Genomic DNA, 21,429 nt, shown 5'->3' with positions numbered 1-21,429 from the left:
CTTTCCACGCAGAGGAATTACATGAAATATTTGTTATTTACACTTAAAACAATTTTTCAGTGAGCAGCTGAAAAGTTGGGGATTTTTCTACGTTTTTTTCAGCGCCACACTCCCATTCCTTTCATGTGTCAGGTGTGTCTTCTGACATTGTTTCTTTTGCTTCTCTTGCTTAAAAAAAAAACACCATTAAACCTTAAAAACATTAAAAATCCCTTTTGCCCCCCTAATATTAATTCTTTTGACAGTTTTTCTAAAGTAACTTGATAATTATGCAAACATGTTGTTTTTTCGGGTCCTTATTATTGTATGTGAAAGAAAACTGTTACAGTTAGCATTTTCAGTGAGAAGTTAACATAGGTCATAATTCAATAGCTTTAAAATGAGTCGAAATATCAGTGACACTCCTTAGAACAAAGATAGTTAACCCTTTTCAGTTAAAAAGGTTCAGACTTGTGAAATTCCTAGTTCTGAACCTTTTCCATGTAAAAATAGATAATACGTCTTTTTGTTGTTTCCAATGTGAATGGAAGATACTTTTGGCAGGCAGAAGAAAGTGAAATGACAGTGTGGCAAGGCACACAGTACACTAAATCCATTCCTGTGTTATTACCATTCGAGGATTTGGATGCTGCATGACCATCAGGTTCAGTTTAGGCAAGGGATTCCTTAGGTTGGATGCAATCTGACTAAATCCCCTTCTGATCTCATTGCCTTCTGTTGTTACCCCACTTCCTGCTTTGGTTTGCAATGTGCCAAATATCCAGCTGGTAACAACAGTGTTGAACCTGGTTAGTAGCATGATCTGGCCGGTTCTAACTAATGCATACAAAATCTAGGGTCTGTCTTTTCCCGCCCCTCCCCCCCAAATGAAATCATACATATTTCACTCTCAACTGACCAGGTACTACTCATGAATCCAAGTCAAGCACCCTCAGTTTCCCCAACTTTGATGTCCCAAGATGACATCTAAGGAGTAGTAACTGTCTTCTTACAAGTGCATTGTCTTTTCTCCCCTTGCCAAATGAATGGATTAAGATTCTCAAGTCCCTCATAACCATGTTTTCTTCCTTGCAGCCCCCTCTAACCTTATGTTATTGGTGTATGACAGCATTTAGCCACTTTCTTGGCCTGAATAGTCACTGAAAAGATACAACTGCCACATCTCTTTGTCCAAAGGAATGCCTATAGCTGTCTACAAAAGGTGTTTTTACCTTATGCCAATACGTAATAAGCTCCATACCTTCTCATTCCAAGACTGCGTGAACCCTACTGGGTTAAACTCCTCATAAAGTCACTACCTTTCTCTACCGTGTGGCTACAATGCCAGTCCTAGCAAATGGTGAGGAACGGAATTATTTATGAATGTGGTGGGTTTGTGCCTATGTCTGTAGCTGTTTGCCATGAATTTAACAGAAAAAAACATAAACAAAACCTCATTCCTTATAATTAGAGGTATTTCTGGAATTGTATATAATCTTATGTGTATATAATCCTCTTTCTGATTTTGGAGACCAATACGTAATAAGCTCCATACCTTCTCGAGAGAATTCCAAGACTGCGTGAACCCTACTGGGTTAAACTCCTCATAAAGTCACTACCTTTCTCTACCGTGTGGCTACAATGCCAGTCCTAGCAAATGGTGAGGAACGGAATTATTTATGAATGTGGTGGGTTTGTGCCTATGTCTGTAGCTGTTTGCCATGAATTTAACAGAAAAAAACATAAACAAAACCTCATTCCTTATAATTAGAGGTATTTCTGGAATTGTATATAATCTTATGTGTATATAATCCTCTTTCTGATTTTGGAGACCAAATCTCCAGAAGACAAAACAACTCCACATTTTTGATGAAGTCCTCTTACATGTTCTAATGTTATGATCAAGTACAAATCATGTATCAGACATTTGCAGCTGACATACAAAAGCTTTTATCAGTGTTGCTACTATGATTCCCATTCACTGGCTCAGCATTACATCATTTCATATTTCAGTATTTCTGTAAAATAGGTTGTATTATATATAATCTTTTTTATTCTTTTTTTCCTTACCTGAAAACATGGCATAGTTTTTTCATAAACACATTTTTTTCTGTGAAAGAAGAGCACAACTGTTCATCAGCTTTTCTCTACCGTAAATTAATATGGCATGTTTCTTAAAGGTGGACAGATTTAAAAGGTACAGTGAGGTAGCCTTAGCTTCAGGAGCTGGTAGTTCTTCTCTTAGGAAAACCTAAGTGACACCTGTGACAGCTCAGTCCTTCAGATAGAGGCAAGATGCTGCTAATCAGCTAATGATCAGCATTTGGCTTCTTTTGGAGAACATGTTTGCATACTTTTGACGAAAGCAGAAGTTACAGTGCCATATGCAACATTACACCAAAGCAGCAGTGTGTGCATACCGTGTGCATACAGCTTTTCATGTCTGAGCTCTTACTGATTTTCACATTGAGTGTTTCAGTTGGTGCCAAAACCACCACTGATTAAAATAGTTGAAGACCAGAGTTTGGATCTGTGTAATATAAGAAATAATACAGTTTACTCTGCTATTTCAGAGCAGTCATCCATCTCATCTAATCTCTTATAATAGCCTGTAACATATGATTCAACAAGAACATTGCAACAATGATACAGTGGACAGTAATAAGATAAACTGATGATCTAGGTCCCAACTCACAACTACGTTTGACATGCTTTTTGAAGCATGAGGTTTTACATACCTCTCAAATATGTTTCATCCCATAGAATAAAGCAGTGAATGTTCTCATTGTCAGTACAGATCTCATCTTTTTGAAGCCAGCTGAGCTTTTCCTTAGATGTGTTTGATTGCTGTGTAAGGCCCTAAAATGTACTGCAACTGCAGCTTCTGAAACAGCCGAGATATATTGTCATTTGCATCTTTCTCATACTACAAACTTTCAAGTATTGAAAACCTAGCAAAGGAAGTTCATGGTTGCTATTTTCGTGTAGATGCACAACAGCTGCATATTTTGGATGCATTTTTGAACAAAACAGCCACATTAAAAAAAAAAAATCTTCAAAACTGAGTTAATTAAAAAATAACAACATAAGCGTGTAACACAACCTCATAAAAATAATGAATTCATGCAAGCAATACTCAAAGCAGTTTATTTCCAAAATGTATATTTTGTTGTGTTTCAAAATGTCTGTGTTCAGTATTTATATGAATGGTGCACACAGGAGCCATGTCCCAAAGTGTGATAATACTGACCTTGGAGATACAAGAGAAGAAGGAAGAAGCAAGCTAACATGAGTATCAGAAAAACCACTGTAGCAGTGCAGTGATGGGCTTTGCCTTTGTATGGAGGTTGTATGAATGATGGCCTTTATTTGGGAGAGAGAGTACAAAACAAAATAGTTTAGGCTTTTGGCATGAACTACTGCAAAAATGTATATTCTTTGAAGAAGTATTTTTAATAATTTTCTGACCTTTAACTTCTTTATGGCTATTTTTTAATGTCTAAGGTATATATCCACATTTAGACCATCTGTGAAATGTGATACAGAGAAAAATAAAGCTCAGTGGAAAACTATGGGACCAGCAAAAGTTGCAGTGCCCTCTCCAAAAAAATTTCTGCAAAAACATTCAAAGGAACCCAAGCTACCAGCAAGTAAGTGCAGACATGAAATATATGAAACGTAATGTATTTTTTTAAATTTTAAAATTGATAATATTAATGTTGAAAGTAACAGTTAATTACAGATAATCAAATTTTTAAAAAAATTAAAATCATGTTTGTATGCTGAGGCAGTTTCCATTGTTCCTTTTATAGTATCTATGATACAAAAATTGTTTCTATATTTTACAAAAAAAGTTTCTCTTTATTGTGTAAAATACTGAAGCAACAAGGAGAATATATATGTGATTAGAAAATACTGTAAGTATTTACTGTCATGTGGTACAAACCCAGCTGAAATATAAAGAAAAATTGTATCTCTTTTGGCTGCAGCTATTCAGATGCTGAAGATGTGTTCATGGTATGTTCTATCCTGCTGATACTTCAATTTGTAATTACATAGTTTAGATGTGTACACCATTCTTTTCTGCAACTGATCATTAATATTAAAGTAAATAATATGAATGGGGGTATTAAAAGTGAACTAGTTGTTTTTAATGCTTGAAGAGATATGAGAAAAGTATGCGTGCCTTTCTTGATGTTATAAGCAACATACAGCTTTTACTCTTCAGCACTCACTGTTGCCTCTTAATCCCATAGCATTAGATTGGATGGCAGTGTTCAAAGCATAGAATTTTTTTGAGAACTGCATGTCACAGAAATAAGAAATTTGGAATATTTTGTTGCAAAATGCATCCTATCTTTGGGCACAAACCATAATTCTGGGTATGAGGAGCTGACAGTTCTAATGTTCAGCCTCATGGCCGGTTCTGCAAGGGTGAAGTGACCTTCTTAGTGCTGCTAGAGTTCTAAGTACATTGCTGACAGAATTTGTAATTGAGTTCTAAAGTTTCAGCTTGAAATTGTTTTTAGGCTGGAAAAATAGAAGAGCTTAACATACGGTATGGGGAAAAAAAAAGCTGTCTAAGAGAGTGTAGGACTCTGGCACCCAAATTTGCATGGCACATGCAAAGGGTTTTAGCACTGAAAATCCAAGCTGTCCCCAGAGGCTTTGGAGGCTTAACGCTTCAGGCAAAGAGGCATTATTAGAACCTTAAGGTAAGCTTTGGTCCCAGATGTCCTGTAGGCATCCTGGGTCCTTTTTTAATAAAGCCTTCACTTTTTCAGGAAATCTGACCGGCCTTCAGTATACTGGAATGTAATACTGCATGACATCGCAGCATGAATGCTTGCAAGCTCAAGACCTTACTAAATTACTACACTAGCATTTTAGATGGGCATAGGAAAGAAGACTGATTCACCAATAATTTGGAGTAGTCCATAAGATCCCTTTTAAGTACTTGTATTATAAAATTAGTGTCATCTACTTCAAATTTGCTATATATTGAGATACAGCACTCTGACTCATTTTTCTCAGACAACTAGCTCACAATATTTCTATTTCAACTTGTTCATTCAGGGCTTCATAATAGCAATATGTGCTTTGGTGTTTGCATTTGGAGTCAATGTACCAGAGCCTCAAAATGCCTATGACACATCATAGCTTCAATCCAGACTAGTAATTTCATTGCAATGATTAGATCCTAACAGATCTTGAGAAGGAACTCTATCATTAACTCAGAAAGTTCTTCTGCCTTTGGTGGATGGAATTTCATACCTACCTCAGAAAAGTTACACTGCTTAATCACCTCTTTTAAAGCATGGCACTTTCATCACTTGAAATTTAACCAGTTGACAGTTGTCTAAATGGGATTATGGCGTTGTGCCTGTGGTATCTGTGCCGCCTTCAAAACTGGGTTTGATCCAACTAGTTAAAAATTAGATTGCAAGGACAGAACAGAAAGACTGGATTTTTTTTTCCCTAAAGTCTGGAATAGCATCATTCTTTTAGTCTGATTACTCACCACTTCCTTACAAAAGGTGTGTTTCTTAACCTTCATCTGAATCTTGTTGTGTTACTGGACTCTGGCATTCATTTTAACCAAGCTCAGTTGCTGGCTCTAGAAGAAGGGGGGGGCTCCCAAAACAGTACATGTGCACCAATGTACTGCAATAAGGGTAAGCCAGTGCTCACTGAGAAGCTTCAGAGATCTTGTTTCCAAAAGGACATCCTAAGAGAAACAGAGATTTAAGTCTGTGTGTCTTACGGTACTAAGTTACAGCAAGCTATCAGGTTGTAAAAACCAAACCCAGGAAAGCACTGGTTCATGGGGTCAGTATCAGGAAACCAGCTGTCGTAGGAATGAGCTCTGTCACATGTGACATTACACGTACTTTCTGCCAAAGAAGAACATGAACTCAGACAACCTGAATCAAATTATTATCTCTGACAATGACTGTGAGTTTGAATTATATCTAGTGGGAAATACGGTGAGAAATTAATTGTGTTTCATCACTCACCTGAAGTCAGACTAGTCAGGAGACTGCTGAGTTTCTGTTGGTGCCTTGGAGAAAAGATTGCACTAAAAAGGAACAGTTTTCTGGAGAAAGGATTGTGAGAAGTTGTTTACAAGTGTTAGGGAGCAGCCAAGAGCAAGGCCTTTCCCCAAGGGGAGGTGAGGCAGAAATTGAGGGCAACCACAATGCAGGCTGGGCAACGACCTCACCATCAGGGTGCAGTCCCACCACACCAGAGGTAGGCAAGCAGAGAGGGTGGTGATGAAAATGTGTCCTGTCAATGGTCTAGTGACCATCAGGAAAGATGGGGTAACGGGCTAAGCCCATCCACTGGTTCCACACAGCTGTTCAGTCATAGGACTGTGACAGGCATGGCTGAGACAGCTCAGCCAGGCACCGACAGCCCAAGGCTGAGCTGAAATGGGGTTCCTGAGCCCAAGGGTGTGGGGTGCGTGCCCTGGTGAGGCTGGGCAGGGCCATTAATGCCTCAGATGCCCCAGGTGAGGCTGGGCAGGGCTGTTAATGCCTAAGGGCCTTGACGATGAGCATCTCTAGTGAAAGCAGTTTTAAGTACATTTGAAAGAAGTTCCATGCTACAGCAGTTAAGAGGAAATGAGTGGCATATTATAAGGCAAACCTACCTAAAATGACATAGTATTTGCTAGGTTATGAAACTTCTGTTGTGCCAAACAAGCATAATCATTTTCATCATAATACATTCCCAGTCAATTCTTTCATTGTAGATACAGTTGGTTTCTATTTTTATGTAATTTTGTACATAATTTTTCCCTTTTGAAAAATGTAGTAACATTAAATTGCAAAGCTCTTCGTGGTTACTGCTGAGAATGTTTACATGCTCAATTCACAGGAAAAAAAGAACAGGATAGTAAGAAATTGCCTGCATTATCAGTGCCACGGAGGACAGATCACCCAGTTATGGGAATTCAAAGTAAAAAGAATTTTATAAATACAAATGCAGTTGCTGCTATCACGGGATTGCCTAAAAAGCCTCAACCTATTTCTGTTGATAGAAGACAGGGAGATAAATATCTGCTTGAAACTTCAGGACTTGTTCCAAAATATATTAAAAAAAAGGTAAGTTTTATTAAATTATAGTGGCAATACCTGTTCTAGGTTCTCTATTGTCATCTCCTATGAAATGTTTACGATTCTTTCTGAGATGTTTAGATACCACTGCTGTTTGTGGTAGACCTTTGAAATTCATCAAGGAGAAATCACTGGCAGTAGAGTTATGCCTTACCTTTGCTCTGTATTCACTCGTTTATGCTGTCAGCAAAAAAAAAAAGCAGAATGATGCTCCTAAAGCAATGGCATTTGTATTGCATTGGGAACCCACAGAGTATCTAATAGGGAAACAAATGGAGTTCTGTGATGAATGAGTGCTGGCTCTTTAGGAAAGACAGGCAGGGAAGAACAGGAGGGGCTGTCCTTTGGATGAAGGAGCTATTCCAGTATATGGAGCTCTTCTATGGAATTGGCAACAGGCTGGTTGAACTTGTGGGTCAGGATCAGAGGAAAGGCCAGTAAGCGTCAAAAGCATGTTTGACAACACAATGGGATGAAGGCAATTCAAAAAGGTTCCTGGAGCATGTCAGCAACAGCTTCTTAGCACAGATGTTAGATGAGCCAACCAGTGGTCATGCTCTTCTGGTTCTGCTACTTACAAATGAGAAAGAGCTGGTCAGAGGTGTGATAATTAATAGTAGTGTTGGTTGCACAGACCATGAAGTAGTCCAAGATCCCCTCCTCCTCGGGAAGGCAGGTGGTAGCGTACAGACCTTGTACTACAGGAGAGCAAATGTCAGCTTATTCAGGGAACTAGTAGGTAGGACACTGTGGGAGAAAGCTCTGAACAGCAAAAGAGCTTGAGAGAGCTGGCATGCCTTTAAGGACTACTTCCTCCAAGCACAAGAGCAGTCCATTCTGCTACTCAGGAAAACAACAAGTATCAGGTGTCTGGATTATCTTATCTTAACAGATAACTCATGACAGAGCATTATGTAGAGAGAGACATGACATAACTCATGACAGAGAAAATGCAAAAAAGCAAAGCTGCCGCCCTTGTAGTACCTTTTCATGGCTAAACATACATATAAAACCAATGCTAGTCATAGTGCTACTCAACACTAAAAGATTTGTGAATTATTTAAGAAAGACAGAAGACTCTGGTACCTTCTGGTGGAGCTATAGAGGCTTCATTTTACAAAGCATAAGGCAAAATAGATGTGTTCCCCCAAGTACATCTGGGATATTCAGAAATTATTTTTTCTCCCAGAAACACAATTCTGCCACATCCAGTATAGGATAGTTTATCATTCCTAACCAGTCTGATTTTTGTGTATGTGTTGATACTAATCACTCTCTTCTGTGGCATGCAATGCTCGGCAAAAATCAAGATACAGGAAGACCTTTGAAAGAAAGTATCTAAGGAATGTGTTTCAGAATGTAGAATCCGACACCACATAAAGATGTAAAATAGCTTGCTGTCATTAACAGTTTTCAAAATCCTCACTCAACCATCAGTTCTTATAATAGATGTTTTGGTTTCTGGATTCTGTTGTCTTCCAAGGTTGCAAAAAGAAATCAAAGGGAATTGTTTATACATTTTGCTCAGGCTACAAAGACAATCACATTTGATACTTTAAGAACACAGTGATTTAAGATTTTATTACTCGGTTGCACAAAATTCCATTTTCAAGTTGTCTTTGCAAATATAATATACTGTGGATGACAGGTATGTCTTTGTTTCTGTCTTAAAAGCACATATAAGAAACTTTTTCCTTACCCTTGCAGGATTATGGTGTTACACCAAAATATATAACACGGAGAAATGAGGAAATGAAGAGAGCTCAGAAAGAATATGAGGCCAGTATCTTGGAGCATCTCAAGAAAAGAGCTATGAAACAGCTGTCTGCTGAAGAAAGGAGAAGTCTTCTGCAGGTGCGTATATTGATTTATTGTAATTACTAACATGTACAAAAAATCGATTAATAAGGTAATGTAAGTCCACATAAATAATAAAAGTATACTAGATTTTTTAAGCGAGGCAAACTAGTTAGCTACTTTTTCACTAGATGGAGCTGTAGAACAATTGTAAACTGAACTGAAGGGAGCTGATCTAGCTACAGTTTTAGTCCAGTTTTACAAGTACTTCAATTCTGTTAGATTCCTCTCCCCCTTAATGACTTGGAAATTCGATGCAACTTCAAAGGAATGCAGAAAATCACCTATATGGATTTAGTGACAGTTCTGACTCTCTACTTGTGAATCATGGAAAAATACAAGTTGGTTTGGGTTTTGGTTGGTTTTTTTTTTTTTTCCTGATGCATAACATTGCCACTATTATTGCCAGTTTCTAGCTTTGCATTGTGACCTCACACTAAAGCATAAGGTCATGCTTTAAAATGTGGCAAAACCAGAAAACAGAATTAAATTGCAACATATTTGTAGAACTATGACTGGAAAAATTGTATTTTGTCAAGCTGTTTTAGATACTGTTTTTCATACAGTTTTTATTGCACAAGATTTTCTAAAGAGAAATAATACCATAAAAGAAGTAGAGCGGAAAAGAGACATTTAAAAAGTATATCCAATCCTTGAACTGGAATTTCTCGTGACCACATTTTAGCCAAATTTCCTATGAAAATGAGGCTTATATTACTGTGGTATCTGTTTATCAGTCTGTCCCTTGATAACTTGATCCTAGCAGCCTCCTGAAACAAATTAGCAGGTAGATGGACATCTCTAAGATGCTAAATTCCCACAAAAAAGCCAGCAGAATACCTGGAGAGAAAACACAGTGTCTAATTCACTTGCAAAGATTAACTGGTTAATCAGCAAGATCCAAAATAGCTAGCAAAAGGGTGTCTCTTGTTTACGCAGCAAGCAGTAGAAGCTAGGAAGGAGTATGGGAGAGGTAAGGGTATTGCATTGACAGCAATAGAAAGAATATAACAGCAAGGGTGAAGATTAAGATATTTTTATGGTGGGAAAGGCATGGGACAAGCTGATGGTCCAGCAAGTTAACTATGCAGCAAAAATGTGTTTTCAAAAAGGCATGCGAGTTCAGCTGCTCACAATTCTGCATTTAGTTTGATTAAAATTATGTTCTATATTTTTAAAATACAAGAACGCACTGAAATATTTTTAATTAAAAAGTTTTTAGACTGTTTTTATTAACTCAGTATTTTTTTTTATTTTTCAAAAAAAGTTTGCTCTTTCATGGGCCAATATACTTATACAGTTGTATTGTCAGGAGGAATTAGTGTCCCCAGGGTATATGGCTTCTACCCAGTGCTCAGCTGTAGACATATGGGAATTCCTGTCTTGTAAAATAATTGACATTGCTAGTCAACACATGTGCACTAAGTGATTTGAAAGAGTAAGTGGCAATAGATGTCTGAGAACAAAATCAAGAGTCATGAACTTACAAAAATAAGGAGGAATAATTTGTGCCAACATTTTTTGAACTCTCTCCATTATGCTTACTTTGGTTGGGATTTTATGAGAACAAGAGAGTATGTTGATAAATGCAGTACATATTTCTCACTGATCCAGCATGTATTAGAATTCCTTATATAGAGTTAGATACTCACTCGGTTTGTGATCTAGCCCATAGCAATAGTGGTCAGCATTTTACATTGCTGTGAGGGAGATTTTTACGTAGGGAGTCATGATCTGCTTTTGATCTCTCCATTCTGTAGCGTTAGAGTAAATTGTGATGGGTGCATGCTCTAACGTGTTTTAAAACTCACTGTTTTCAATGATTTCCAAACCAGCCTTTACTAGTTTTTACTAATGTACACAAAGAAGAATTATTTAAAAGAAACTATGAATGACTCTTTACAAAAATGTTGGAATTTATTTACATGACTATATATTTGTAAACTATATCTGATGCCTGGTAGACTAGGAGCTTGCTTTAAGTACTTATTTTAAGTACTTTAGAGCTTTGGATTGCAAAGACAAGTAGTATTACAAGACAGTAAATAAATAGGCTTGTTGCACATATTGAGGTAGGGTTTTTAAATTTATGTGAATATTTGCATATGAATATTGTTGGAATAACCTTTGTGGACAACACTTAGACACTTAATATGAATATGCAAAAAGCACAAATTGCTATGCAATGAATACACTGCTTTGAATCAGTAACGTATTAGTTCACATTAAAAAGTCTGTTTTTCTTAGTCAGTATTAACACAGAGAGGTAATTTTTTTCTGTTAAAAAATAGAGTGGTCAAAATCAGAGAAGTTTTTAGGCACAAGAGTCCTGGCGTTCTGAAATAGAAGCAACAATCTTCAAAGCTAAATATGTATTAGGAATAATTCCTGTAAATTCAACTTCAGTATGTTAATCAATTAACCAGTCTGGGAGAAAAGGTGCTTAATAATAGTGGAGAAGAAGGACATGAGGCCGGAAATCACAATGTGCCATAAAATCAGTGCATCAGGTGAATCCAGTTTTAGTTATGGAGGAGAACTGAAAACTTTAGTTCCCAAGAGAGTACAGTTCTTCATTTTTTTAGGATACTTTGTGGTCTCCCCTAAGGAAGCAGAATTGAGAGCCATAAACATTTTGGAAAAGTGTTTTCTTACTGATACACAGCAATCAGTAAATAATACAATATGGCTGAGTTCCTTGTAGTAGGTGTGATTATTAAGTTCACCCATATAGTTTTCATGAGGACATTTAATGCACTGAATAAACTACTAAATCCTCACATATACATGTACAGGATATGTAGATTTTGATTATCCTCTTGAGGAGAGAAAGTAAGAGCGATTGCTGCAGTAATTGTGAGGATGTAAAGGATTTTTCTACCACAGTCTGGTTTCATTCAGCATATATTGGTGGATAAAAGTTTGTCTCTAATGTTGAATTAACCGGTGTATGAGTACGTTTCAGACAATTGCATGGGGTTTCTTGAGGCAGGGTTTTAGTCTTGGGCTTTTATATATGGACGATACAGTTCACTATCTAGTAAGGTAATTCTTTGCACAGCAGCTTTCAAGAGAGGTGGCAGTTATTGAAATTATTGTTATAGAGTCAGCAACAGCTGGGTTTTTTAGACCAAATGATAAATACATTGCTTATAGATGTTACTGTAAATGTAGATTAGGAAGGGAATGCAATTATTTAGAATGTCTTCCAAGTGATAGAAGTTAACTTCATAGAAGTTAAAATATTGTGGGATCAGTTTAATGTCTGTGGTCTGAGCAAAGTCTCAGTTACCAAAAATTAAGCTGGTGGTGAGGTGATCTGAGACTGCCATTGAATTTTGGCTGGTGTTCCAAGTATTGGAACAATACTAAGTAATCTTGTGATTACTTAAGGTCGGTAACACTACTGTGTGTGATCTATGATAGCCAGGTTGCTGTTTATGGGGAAGTGGTTTCTGTAGTGCTGTTTCTAAGATATTTCCTGTTGCATTTTGGAGAAAAGATGGTATTTGAGTGATATGAGTTTTGAGGCAGCTTTTATGAATCCCAGTAGTTCCTCAATGAGCATAACAGAATTAGATACAATGGAGCAGAGAAAGCTGCTTACTTGTAGATCACTGAAAGCACAGAAAGTCTCTTATATAGAATAAGGAAGAGTCAGTCTTTATTTACCTTGTGCAGTTTTTCTTTAAGATGCTGAGGACTGGAAATGAAGTGTACAGGCTTCCTTGAGTTCCTGGTAGGCTATGAAGTTGACTGCTAGTCACATTGACATACTTTTTTCAGTTTAGCATTTTTGTAGCTCGTCCTTCATTGACTAGTTTAATTACTGTTTTGTTGCCTCTTAAAGACAGTAATTTTTTCTCTCCAAGGCACTGAGTTTTTTAAAGACCATTCCTTATACTCCATCACAAGTCAAAATTATTTCTGTTGCAACTACCTTGACTTTTAAGCATTTAATTAATTTAGTCCTATAAGATGATTGAACATTATCCATATATTTATCTATTATTTTAACATTGCAGTGACGCTTATCAAATGCTATATTAACAACAACAAAAAAACTACAAGTCGTTTATGTGCATATTATTCTTAAATGAAGTAAGTTTTTCTCATATATTTCCTTTTCATGTAATGTCACTAGGGGCTGAAAAAGAACTGGGAGGAAGTGTATCGTGAATTTCAGGGTCTTTCAGTAGCAATAGACACCATACCCAAGAAAATACAAAAAGAAAAGCTGGAATTGCAGATGAAACAACTGGAGCATGACATAGAAGTAATTGAGAAGCACAAAGTTATCTACATTGCAAATGAGTAAGGACTGTTTTTCAGATATTGCCTCTTCCCTCCTTTTCTCTAAGAACTGTCCCCCTAAATTCTTAGAAGAAATTGACACCAACTATTCAGAAGGAAATATTAAACTAATATAAGTACATGCCTTCTTAGAAAAGTTGTTACATACAGCTCTTACCTGTACAATTCACAAAATGTTTTGAAATAAAATTCTTAATTAAACTTTGAGTATAAAACCATGAATTTCATCTATTATAAATATATATATAAAAAAATCTATAAACATCGTCCAAAAAGCATGAAAAATACTGTTTTTTTCCTTGCATAGCCAAAACAAAGTGAAATAAGTGGCTGCTGAAGGCGGCTTGGTAAATATAAACTCCAGGGTGGGATGGCTTCTGGACTAGCTCTTAAAGAGCTGTTGTGCTTTACTTAAAAGCTTGAGTGATTGTATTTCTAAACAGCTTGGCTTCTGCATAACATTTTGTATACTCGGTTTTTGTTACCAAAAGCAATTTTTATAGTGGAAGCCCATAATAATATAGACTTCCCGCAATTCAGACACCACATGTAGCTTGCTGTGTGTGTTTATGTATAAATAATCCTGTAATGCTATAGGAAATGTACAGCTAAAGTAGAAAAATGTGTTTTGATTGCTATTATGCGTGTAATGTTAGAATGAAAGCAATATACTAGCATGTGTGTCAATGTGTTGACATTTCTGTGTCAACTACGCAGAAATTATATTAGCACGTTATACTGCAAGTATTTGCATAAAAAGAAAACTTGTTTTTATTTCCTACTGATTAACCTTTGCTTCAGAACACAGCTTTTTCTGTATAGTATCAAGCATCACCACCAGCAGCTGTTGTGACATCATAGTATCTGACAACAGTAGAGGATGAAGTAAAAAATTTCAAATTAACTATTAAAAGCCAAAGTTTCACGTACATTAAGTTCTTTTCATAAATTTAAACTTGTCTATGACATGCACTAGGAAAGCGTGGGTGAGCTGTATAATTAAACAAAACCACACCAATTATAAGCACTTAATAATGTCACATTATCTCCTAGTGAAGTACAAGATGTATTTCTTAAGAAATGCAATATAATCAAACATGGCTGTTTCTTGGGGCTTAAAACAAATAAGTAGGTTTGATTCCAAAACGGTGTGCATTCCCACTGCCTCACTCTCAGCTCTTAGTTACTTGTAGACCATTTGGCTGAGCCAGGTTGAGGATCTGGATTTGGTTCTTCCACTTATCATCAGTGCTAACTTTATGGAAACACAAAGCAGGTGATGGCCTATCCCAAAATGTGGGACAAGCAACTAGGCCACACTTGGAAACAGTCAACACTCACCAGTAATAATTTTAAAACAAAGTAATTATCAGAAGGATATTAGTATATTATTGGGAAGTTAGGAAGTAAATGGGAAGGGATGCAAAAAGTATTCCTGCTTAACAGGAGAAGAGATTAAAACCAGTGCACTTCTGTAGCTGAGTGGGCTGTTACTAGTGTCTTTCAACAGTACTGTGGTGGTATTTTTTTGCACAAACCTCATATAGCGCTTTGCAGGTAGCTCTGCTGCCACATGGGATATTCACCTCTTGATAGATGTGAATAGCTTCTGTCACCCTATGGGAAGGTTATAACTCCTTCCATCTGTTTTGATGTGTATTCCATGCAACCTACCAATATTTCCGATTATGGAAAAACTACATTATAATGGAAACCATTTTAAATGCACACAGAAGGATAACATTCTTACCCTTTAACTCTCTCTGGGAAGTTGGACAAAATAAATGTATGGAATCCAAAAATGTAACTCTGTATTTATATGTTCAAGAAATGCCAGTAATTGAAGTTGTAATGTTCATGAATCAACTATACCATCAGTATAACTAAAGCAAAAAGGTGAGTAAACTCAGTTGTCCTGATAGAATTGTACCTTCATAAAAGACATTAAATGTTAACAGAAGCAAGTCTGTCCACAGGCTAAGAAGTAACATTAGCAGTTGAAGTGTTCTCTAAATTCACTGGTCTGTTACTGATAATCAATGAAATAATAAGAAAATAATCAAAATGCTTCTAGTACTTCATAATTACTCTATCAACCTGGCATTTTTAAATGGTCCATATTAATTGGATAACCATCTCAAAATATATGCTAAATGGGGTATGAATGCTTCATTGGTCAGTAAGAGTTATGTTGCCACAAACTGAAAATATTTCCTGTTGGAAGTTGTGCATGACAAAACTGTGTATCTATTTTTTAAAAATAGCAACATGAAATTATGATAAATATCTCACTGTCTGTTCTTCAGAATGAAACTATTTATATCCAGGAAGGAAGGGATCAGATATGGCATCGTCACAAACACAGGGAGTTCCTGATTGTATGGCTCCGATAGAGCTGCCTCGAGCGAGCATCAGACCTGACAGGAGCATGTGGGCTCCATGTGGCTGGTCTCAAAGCATGGTGGTTTTTTGGGCTCTGCATGCGTTCCTGGGGACTATGTCTGGGACAGTTCCTCAAAATCTTCCTTGCAGAGGGGTAACCTCATTCCCCTCACGAACAGTAAGAGGAAAATTCTGTGGGAGAAATAGCACGGGAGAAATTCTTCACAAATTTCATTTTCCTTATTCCCTGTATGTGGGTTTTATTATAGGAGGGCACATTCTCGCCCTTTGTATATATATATTTTTTTTTAAATTGGCCCCACGAAGCTAAAATCTAGCCCTTTCACTGGCATAGGGTTCAGGGAAAGCAACATATCTGAACATTTCAGCCCTAATGAAGGCAGACATCTTTCAGATAAGAAAACTTCACATATATGCAGATCAATGGGAGTCCTGTATAAATGCGAGTCCTAGTCAACGCTTTCATCCTCAGCTTCATGATGCCTGTAATATTAAGAATATAATTACAAGAGAGACAGGTGGCAAAACCTATTATTAAGGTTGCCTGACATTTCCCATAGCCAGGGAAGCCAGCTGCTGAGCTCTGCAGCTGATGAGGATCGCCCACCCCAGTAACTAGAGGCCTGTTGAGCCTGATGAAGTTCAGGAGGACTGGCCCTTTCTCCCCCTGAGCGGACATCCAAGGTAGCGGTGTATACTTGACTGCTGAATGCTGATTGTTTGGGGTTTTTTTCACTCTGCCTCGATCTTGCTCCAGTGCCTTTCTGTTATGCAATGTTAAGTAAACAAAATGTGAGTAAATTCAGGGCTTTCATCCTCCAGGCTAAGAAGTGGCATTACGGTAGGAATCCAAGGTGAGATGAGTTTCTTGTTTGTGTTTTTTTTTCTGTACTGTTTAAAGGGTGCTGAGGTAAATGTGACTGCCATTTCATCAAGATATAAAAAAAAAATACTTTTTTTTTTCTAGACTATACCTCCAAAAGATGGTTGTAGACGAGCAGGCATAGCCAAATAGTAGACTACATTCATGTCAGCTGGTCTTGTTGATGCTGCTATGAGGATGAACGTCTGTTCAGTCACAGGACTAGCCTGTGCTGTTAATTCTTTATTCCATGCCTGCTTCCACATTGACTCCACAGTATGGAGAAATTCACACAAACATGCAAACACTGGAATAACTTTGTCTTCAAATCCTTCCTCAAATGTTCTTTGCAATGGTGCCTACCAAAAACTTAACAACAGCCAAGCTGCTGGTGAGCTGAGATTAGGGCTTATCTTGCTGACCTGTGCAGTTTCCTTGAACTCTCCTGGCACTGCAGCCAGTTGTTTCTTGTTTTAGGCTTAGACTGTAAGTTATCTGTCGTGTGGATCATCTTTTTCTCTCTTTGCTTAGTGTCTGGCACAATAAAATTTTTGTCTGTAAGCAGAGCTCCTATGTGCTTATAATAATAATAATAAATATGATCATCTGGGGATGCATTAAGATGATGCAGTAAAGGGAAAAGATTCAAGTTGTTTACTAAAAGGATCTGTTTTCCAAGAACCCCCATCTCATTTGTTTCAGCAACTGGAAAGTAAGAGTTGAAGGAAGAGAAATGAGATTTAAAGCACTTATCTTATTCCCTGGAGCAGCATGATTTATTCATGTCTTTGTCACAGGATGTTTTTGAAATGCAATGGTAAATGACTTATACCTGGCTTTTTCACTGGTACCCATTAATACTGCATTTCTCATTTTGGGGGTTCCTGACTTCTGCAATTTGAGCCCATATGTTTTAAATACGGAAAATGTAGGCCTGAAGTCAAAAGCTATGCTTTGAACCTAGACAGCACTATATAATAGTATGAAAGCTATTGTCTCAAACTGGTCACTCAAAATTAATGAAATTAATGTTTAATTAACTCTTGCTAGGTGACAGCCCTCATATGGGCAATTCAGGTGACTCAATCCTCTAATTCCCAGAGCTGCTGTAAAGAAAGACAAGTATCTCTAGAACTGTTCCCGTGTTGCTTTGAGGGCTGTATTAAAGCTGAGGAGGCAGTGTAGTAATTCTCTCTTCAGGGAAAAAAATTCAGTAGTGTTCAACATGTGGCCCCAAGCACTGCACAATGAGGAAACAGGCAGGTTTTTCTGTTTGCTCAAGAGAATGGTCTGTCTTTTACACAAACCATAAAATTAGCAAATGGTCTAAATCCAGCATTCCAGTGCCCTCAGGGAGCAGGTCATTCTGTGCAGCAAGAGAGCTCGGGGGTTGGCTGGCCATGAACATTTAGCATGCCTACGCTAAAGGAGAACTTGCTGGACCAGGTTCTGCTTTTCAATACGCTTTTGTTACTGCACTGTTTATTCTAGGCAAGCTGTGAAGTATACAGAATCACATCAAAGACTGAGCTATTTTGGAAAAAAAAAAAAAAAAGTCCTTAAACTGTTACTGGTTTACTTGTTTAAAACACTCAGAATTCTTTTGTTTTGCAGATTTTCCCAAATTTGCTGTAGTTTATTAAAAAAAAAAAAAAGTGAAAAGACAGATGAAACCAAGCATACAACTCCTTTAAAAAGAAAACAAACTCTTAGCAGTTAAATAACAATGGCTGTGACCCACTATATATTTACAATTCCCTGACTAGTTTTCATGGCTGCGTGTGACGAATTTGTCATACGATATGATGTGAGCAGCAGTTTTTGAAAATAATGCTTTATCATTCAAACATCAATACTTCTCAATAGCTGGTTCGGGGAAATATTTGCATAATATTATGAGGGAAATAAAGTTTATTCTAGTACTAAAGGACAAAAGGAAATTTTTGTTTGCATTTATTTCAGCTATAAAGAACTCTGTGTTAATAACATGAACCTGAAAATCAGGAAGAGTATCTTCAGGAGCCAGGAAATTGCAAAGTGAAGCTCTCTGCTCTAGTCTGGCACAGTGAGATTAATAACAAACAAAAACGTAGTTTTGTATTAAAGATGTTTATCATGGACCAAATAAGTCAAAGCCCAGAATTCTGTCAAGCAGTGCCTAGCACTGATTTAAAGATCATAAAAAATTAAAAACCAGACTAACATCTTGAATGGCAGCTTTTAGCCATTTTCTTGATATCAAAATTACTGTAGTTAATTTTCAAAGCTTATGTCAGTCTCACAAACTCAGTACAGGTTAACTGTCATAGCTAAATGCTCTGCGTTTCCCTTGTGGATATTAGATGCTGCAATTGCTTTCAAACTGAACTTTCCAGTTCCCTGAGGTGCTAATTCTGCTGAAATTGAAGGTGGACAGAAGCTAGGTTCCAACCTGCAGTGCCCCTCCATCACCTGCTGTAGCACAGTAGTGACAAAGTACGTTGTAGGATGCTACCTAGCCCTGCCTAATTGGGCAGCTTTTCCTACGGTCCTCTAGGTTCTTGGGTGTCAGGGAATGGTTTGAAAAACTGCTTCATACTCTCCCAGATGTCTGTAACACTGTCTGGTAAATATGTTCTGCTACACTCAAGGTCTCCAGCAACCACGCTATGGACTGGGTAACTGCCTCAGGTAATGCAAAAGAACTCAAAATTCTGCAATATATTAAAGCTGGATATGAAAGAAATTTAGAATTGCTTTCAACATGCCCTAAAGTACTGTATCTATTAGACTTCTGTTTTTAATATTCTCTTTAGTGACCATTTTACCCAAAAATGTCTTTCTCTGCAACAACTGTGGGTGTTTGCTTACCTTGTAACCACTAAGAAATGCAGGTTTATGCTTGATAAGATTGTTTACAGTTCTGTTGTTCACATAACAGCGGCAGCAACAGGCAGAACCAGAATAAGAGCTCTTACTTCACCCTCTAATTGGCAAGCTCCTACCTAGCTAAGCCATACCTCTTGAAATATTCTGGATTTTCACGCTTTTCTTGTCTATTTTTGGTGTTTACATATTAAACTGAGTTGTCAAATGTTAGTTATAACTTCTTGGGAGGAGAATACATAATGGATTTGCAGAAGATAACAGATAATTCTGTGATAGTGTTTGTCTTGAACAGCTTTCTTGATATATCCCTGCCCCCAGCCTTCTATTTTCAGTATTTCTTTACATTAGAGTTGTGAAAGGGTTGATACTTCATGTCCCCCTTTTATCAGTAACAAGGCAAGAGAGGGAAAGATGTGTAACTGAAATTATAAAGTTTGTTCTGTAAAGGCCCAAGATATAAATACATTCACAAGGGATTTGCATGTAAGTCCTAACTCTGCTTTGTTTCTCTGTGTGTCGCTTCTTCCATCTGCTCATTTATGTATTTGGCTGTGTCCAGACCTACCCAGATCTACTTCTAAGTATGATCTACCCTATTTTCTTTGTTCTTTCCCCCTTTGATCATTTCCCATGGTTGTATATCTAAAAGTGTTTATTGTTCTCCTCCTATTTTTAGTTTATAAGCAAACAGCTAAACAAAGATAATAGGAAAGTTTTTCAGAATGCTTACAGTCTTTTTCACAGTTAAGACCCTGACCTGATATCATGTTTTAAATAATCATATTTTGGCCCTAATTAAAAAAGATTTTGAAAATCTACTCCAAAAATTCATCCATTCTATACCAGTTCATACTGTAAAAAACAAGGTAAACATTGAGTAAGTGCTGTACTTCCACAGCAAAATCCTTAGCAGCTTCATATCCACCTAGTAGCACTTCCCTCCTAACTGTACCCAGCGAAATTTATCTAGTTTTTCATTTCCATATTCTTATTTATTGTTATTAGTGAGACATGACACTTTATTACAGTCCTTAAGTGAGCCCTGTAAAATTGCTGGAAGAGAAGAATACCAAAAGGAAGACTTGACAAAACGCAGTCGTCCAACCTTGACGGGAAGAACAAACATTTCCTGCTTAAATTTTTCAGCACAATGCCAGAGGAATTTATTTTTTAGTATGTTGTTCATGTTTAATCTTTTCCAAATCGTCAAGCTTCTGTCTGGGGTTGTATTCCAGTAGTCTGATAAAGAACGTGGTTGAAAAAGACAGGAAATGCTGTAATAGTAACCCAATGAGTCCAAAAGGTAGAAGAAACCAGTACTCATACAGCAGTGGCAAAAGTCATCTGAGATTTTAGCTGAAATCCAAAAAGGTTAAGCACTATAGAGCCCAATTCTGTGATGTTTATGCAACAGCAGCTTTATCTGTAATGCGGTGGTAACTCACTCAGATCGCATTAGCTTTAGAGTGAATGTGGGCTTTAGAAGGGGTTTTTGCCTACCTCCAAGCAAGAAGAATCTTCAAATCTTGAAAAGTGCTTGTGGGTACAAATCAGCAGCATTTAATCCCAAAGTTTAGGTGAAACATTAGATGTTTTTTTCTCCATAGTTTTATGAAATGTTGACATGCAATTGAAATGCAAAACTATTCAGGGATTTTGTCCATTATGAAAATGTCCTATATATTTTACAAAAATATTTTTATTTACTTTATGTAGGTTTGTACAAATCTGTATATGCTGTTTATCATATGCACTACTTTTTATGAAGTTTAATTTAAAGCACTATGAACAGGAACTTTTTTTTCCAGCATACCTCAGTCTTCATATGCAGGCATCACTTCCAAGGCAGACATATTCCGGAGTTGGCCTCTGTCACTTTGTAAACCTGGTCCTCTCTTCTTTCAGATGGTCTTGTCAATTGTAGCAATAGTTCTTCTAAGAGCACTTCCTTAACCTACCAAAACCCAAACAGATCTGGCTTCATATAAGAAACAAAGCATTTATCACAAGATAATTTTCAATTGC

The 21,429-nt window shown here is 37.1% G+C and overlaps 1 protein-coding gene across 1 annotated transcript in view; it reads left to right on the top strand.

The window, feature by feature from the left end:
- Window positions 1-13,390, top strand: part of ENKUR (enkurin, TRPC channel interacting protein) — a 13,700-nt gene extending 310 nt beyond the window's left edge. The window contains exons 2-5 of the mRNA XM_009887156.1: window positions 3,484-3,629; window positions 6,862-7,088; window positions 8,808-8,954; window positions 13,102-13,390. Coding sequence (XP_009885458.1) covers window positions 3,484-3,629; window positions 6,862-7,088; window positions 8,808-8,954; window positions 13,102-13,275 — 694 coding nt within the window. The 3' untranslated portion in view covers window positions 13,276-13,390. The remainder of the gene's footprint in view (window positions 1-3,483; window positions 3,630-6,861; window positions 7,089-8,807; window positions 8,955-13,101) is intronic.
- The last annotated feature ends 8,039 nt before the right edge of the window (window positions 13,391-21,429 follow it).

Source organism: Charadrius vociferus, unplaced genomic scaffold, assembly GCF_000708025.1.
Source record: "Charadrius vociferus isolate BGI_N301 unplaced genomic scaffold, ASM70802v2 scaffold126, whole genome shotgun sequence".
NCBI lineage: Eukaryota > Metazoa > Chordata > Aves > Charadriiformes > Charadriidae > Charadrius > Charadrius vociferus.
The sequence above is the reverse complement of the archived record's forward strand: the minus strand, read 5'-3'. Positions and strand labels throughout refer to the sequence as shown.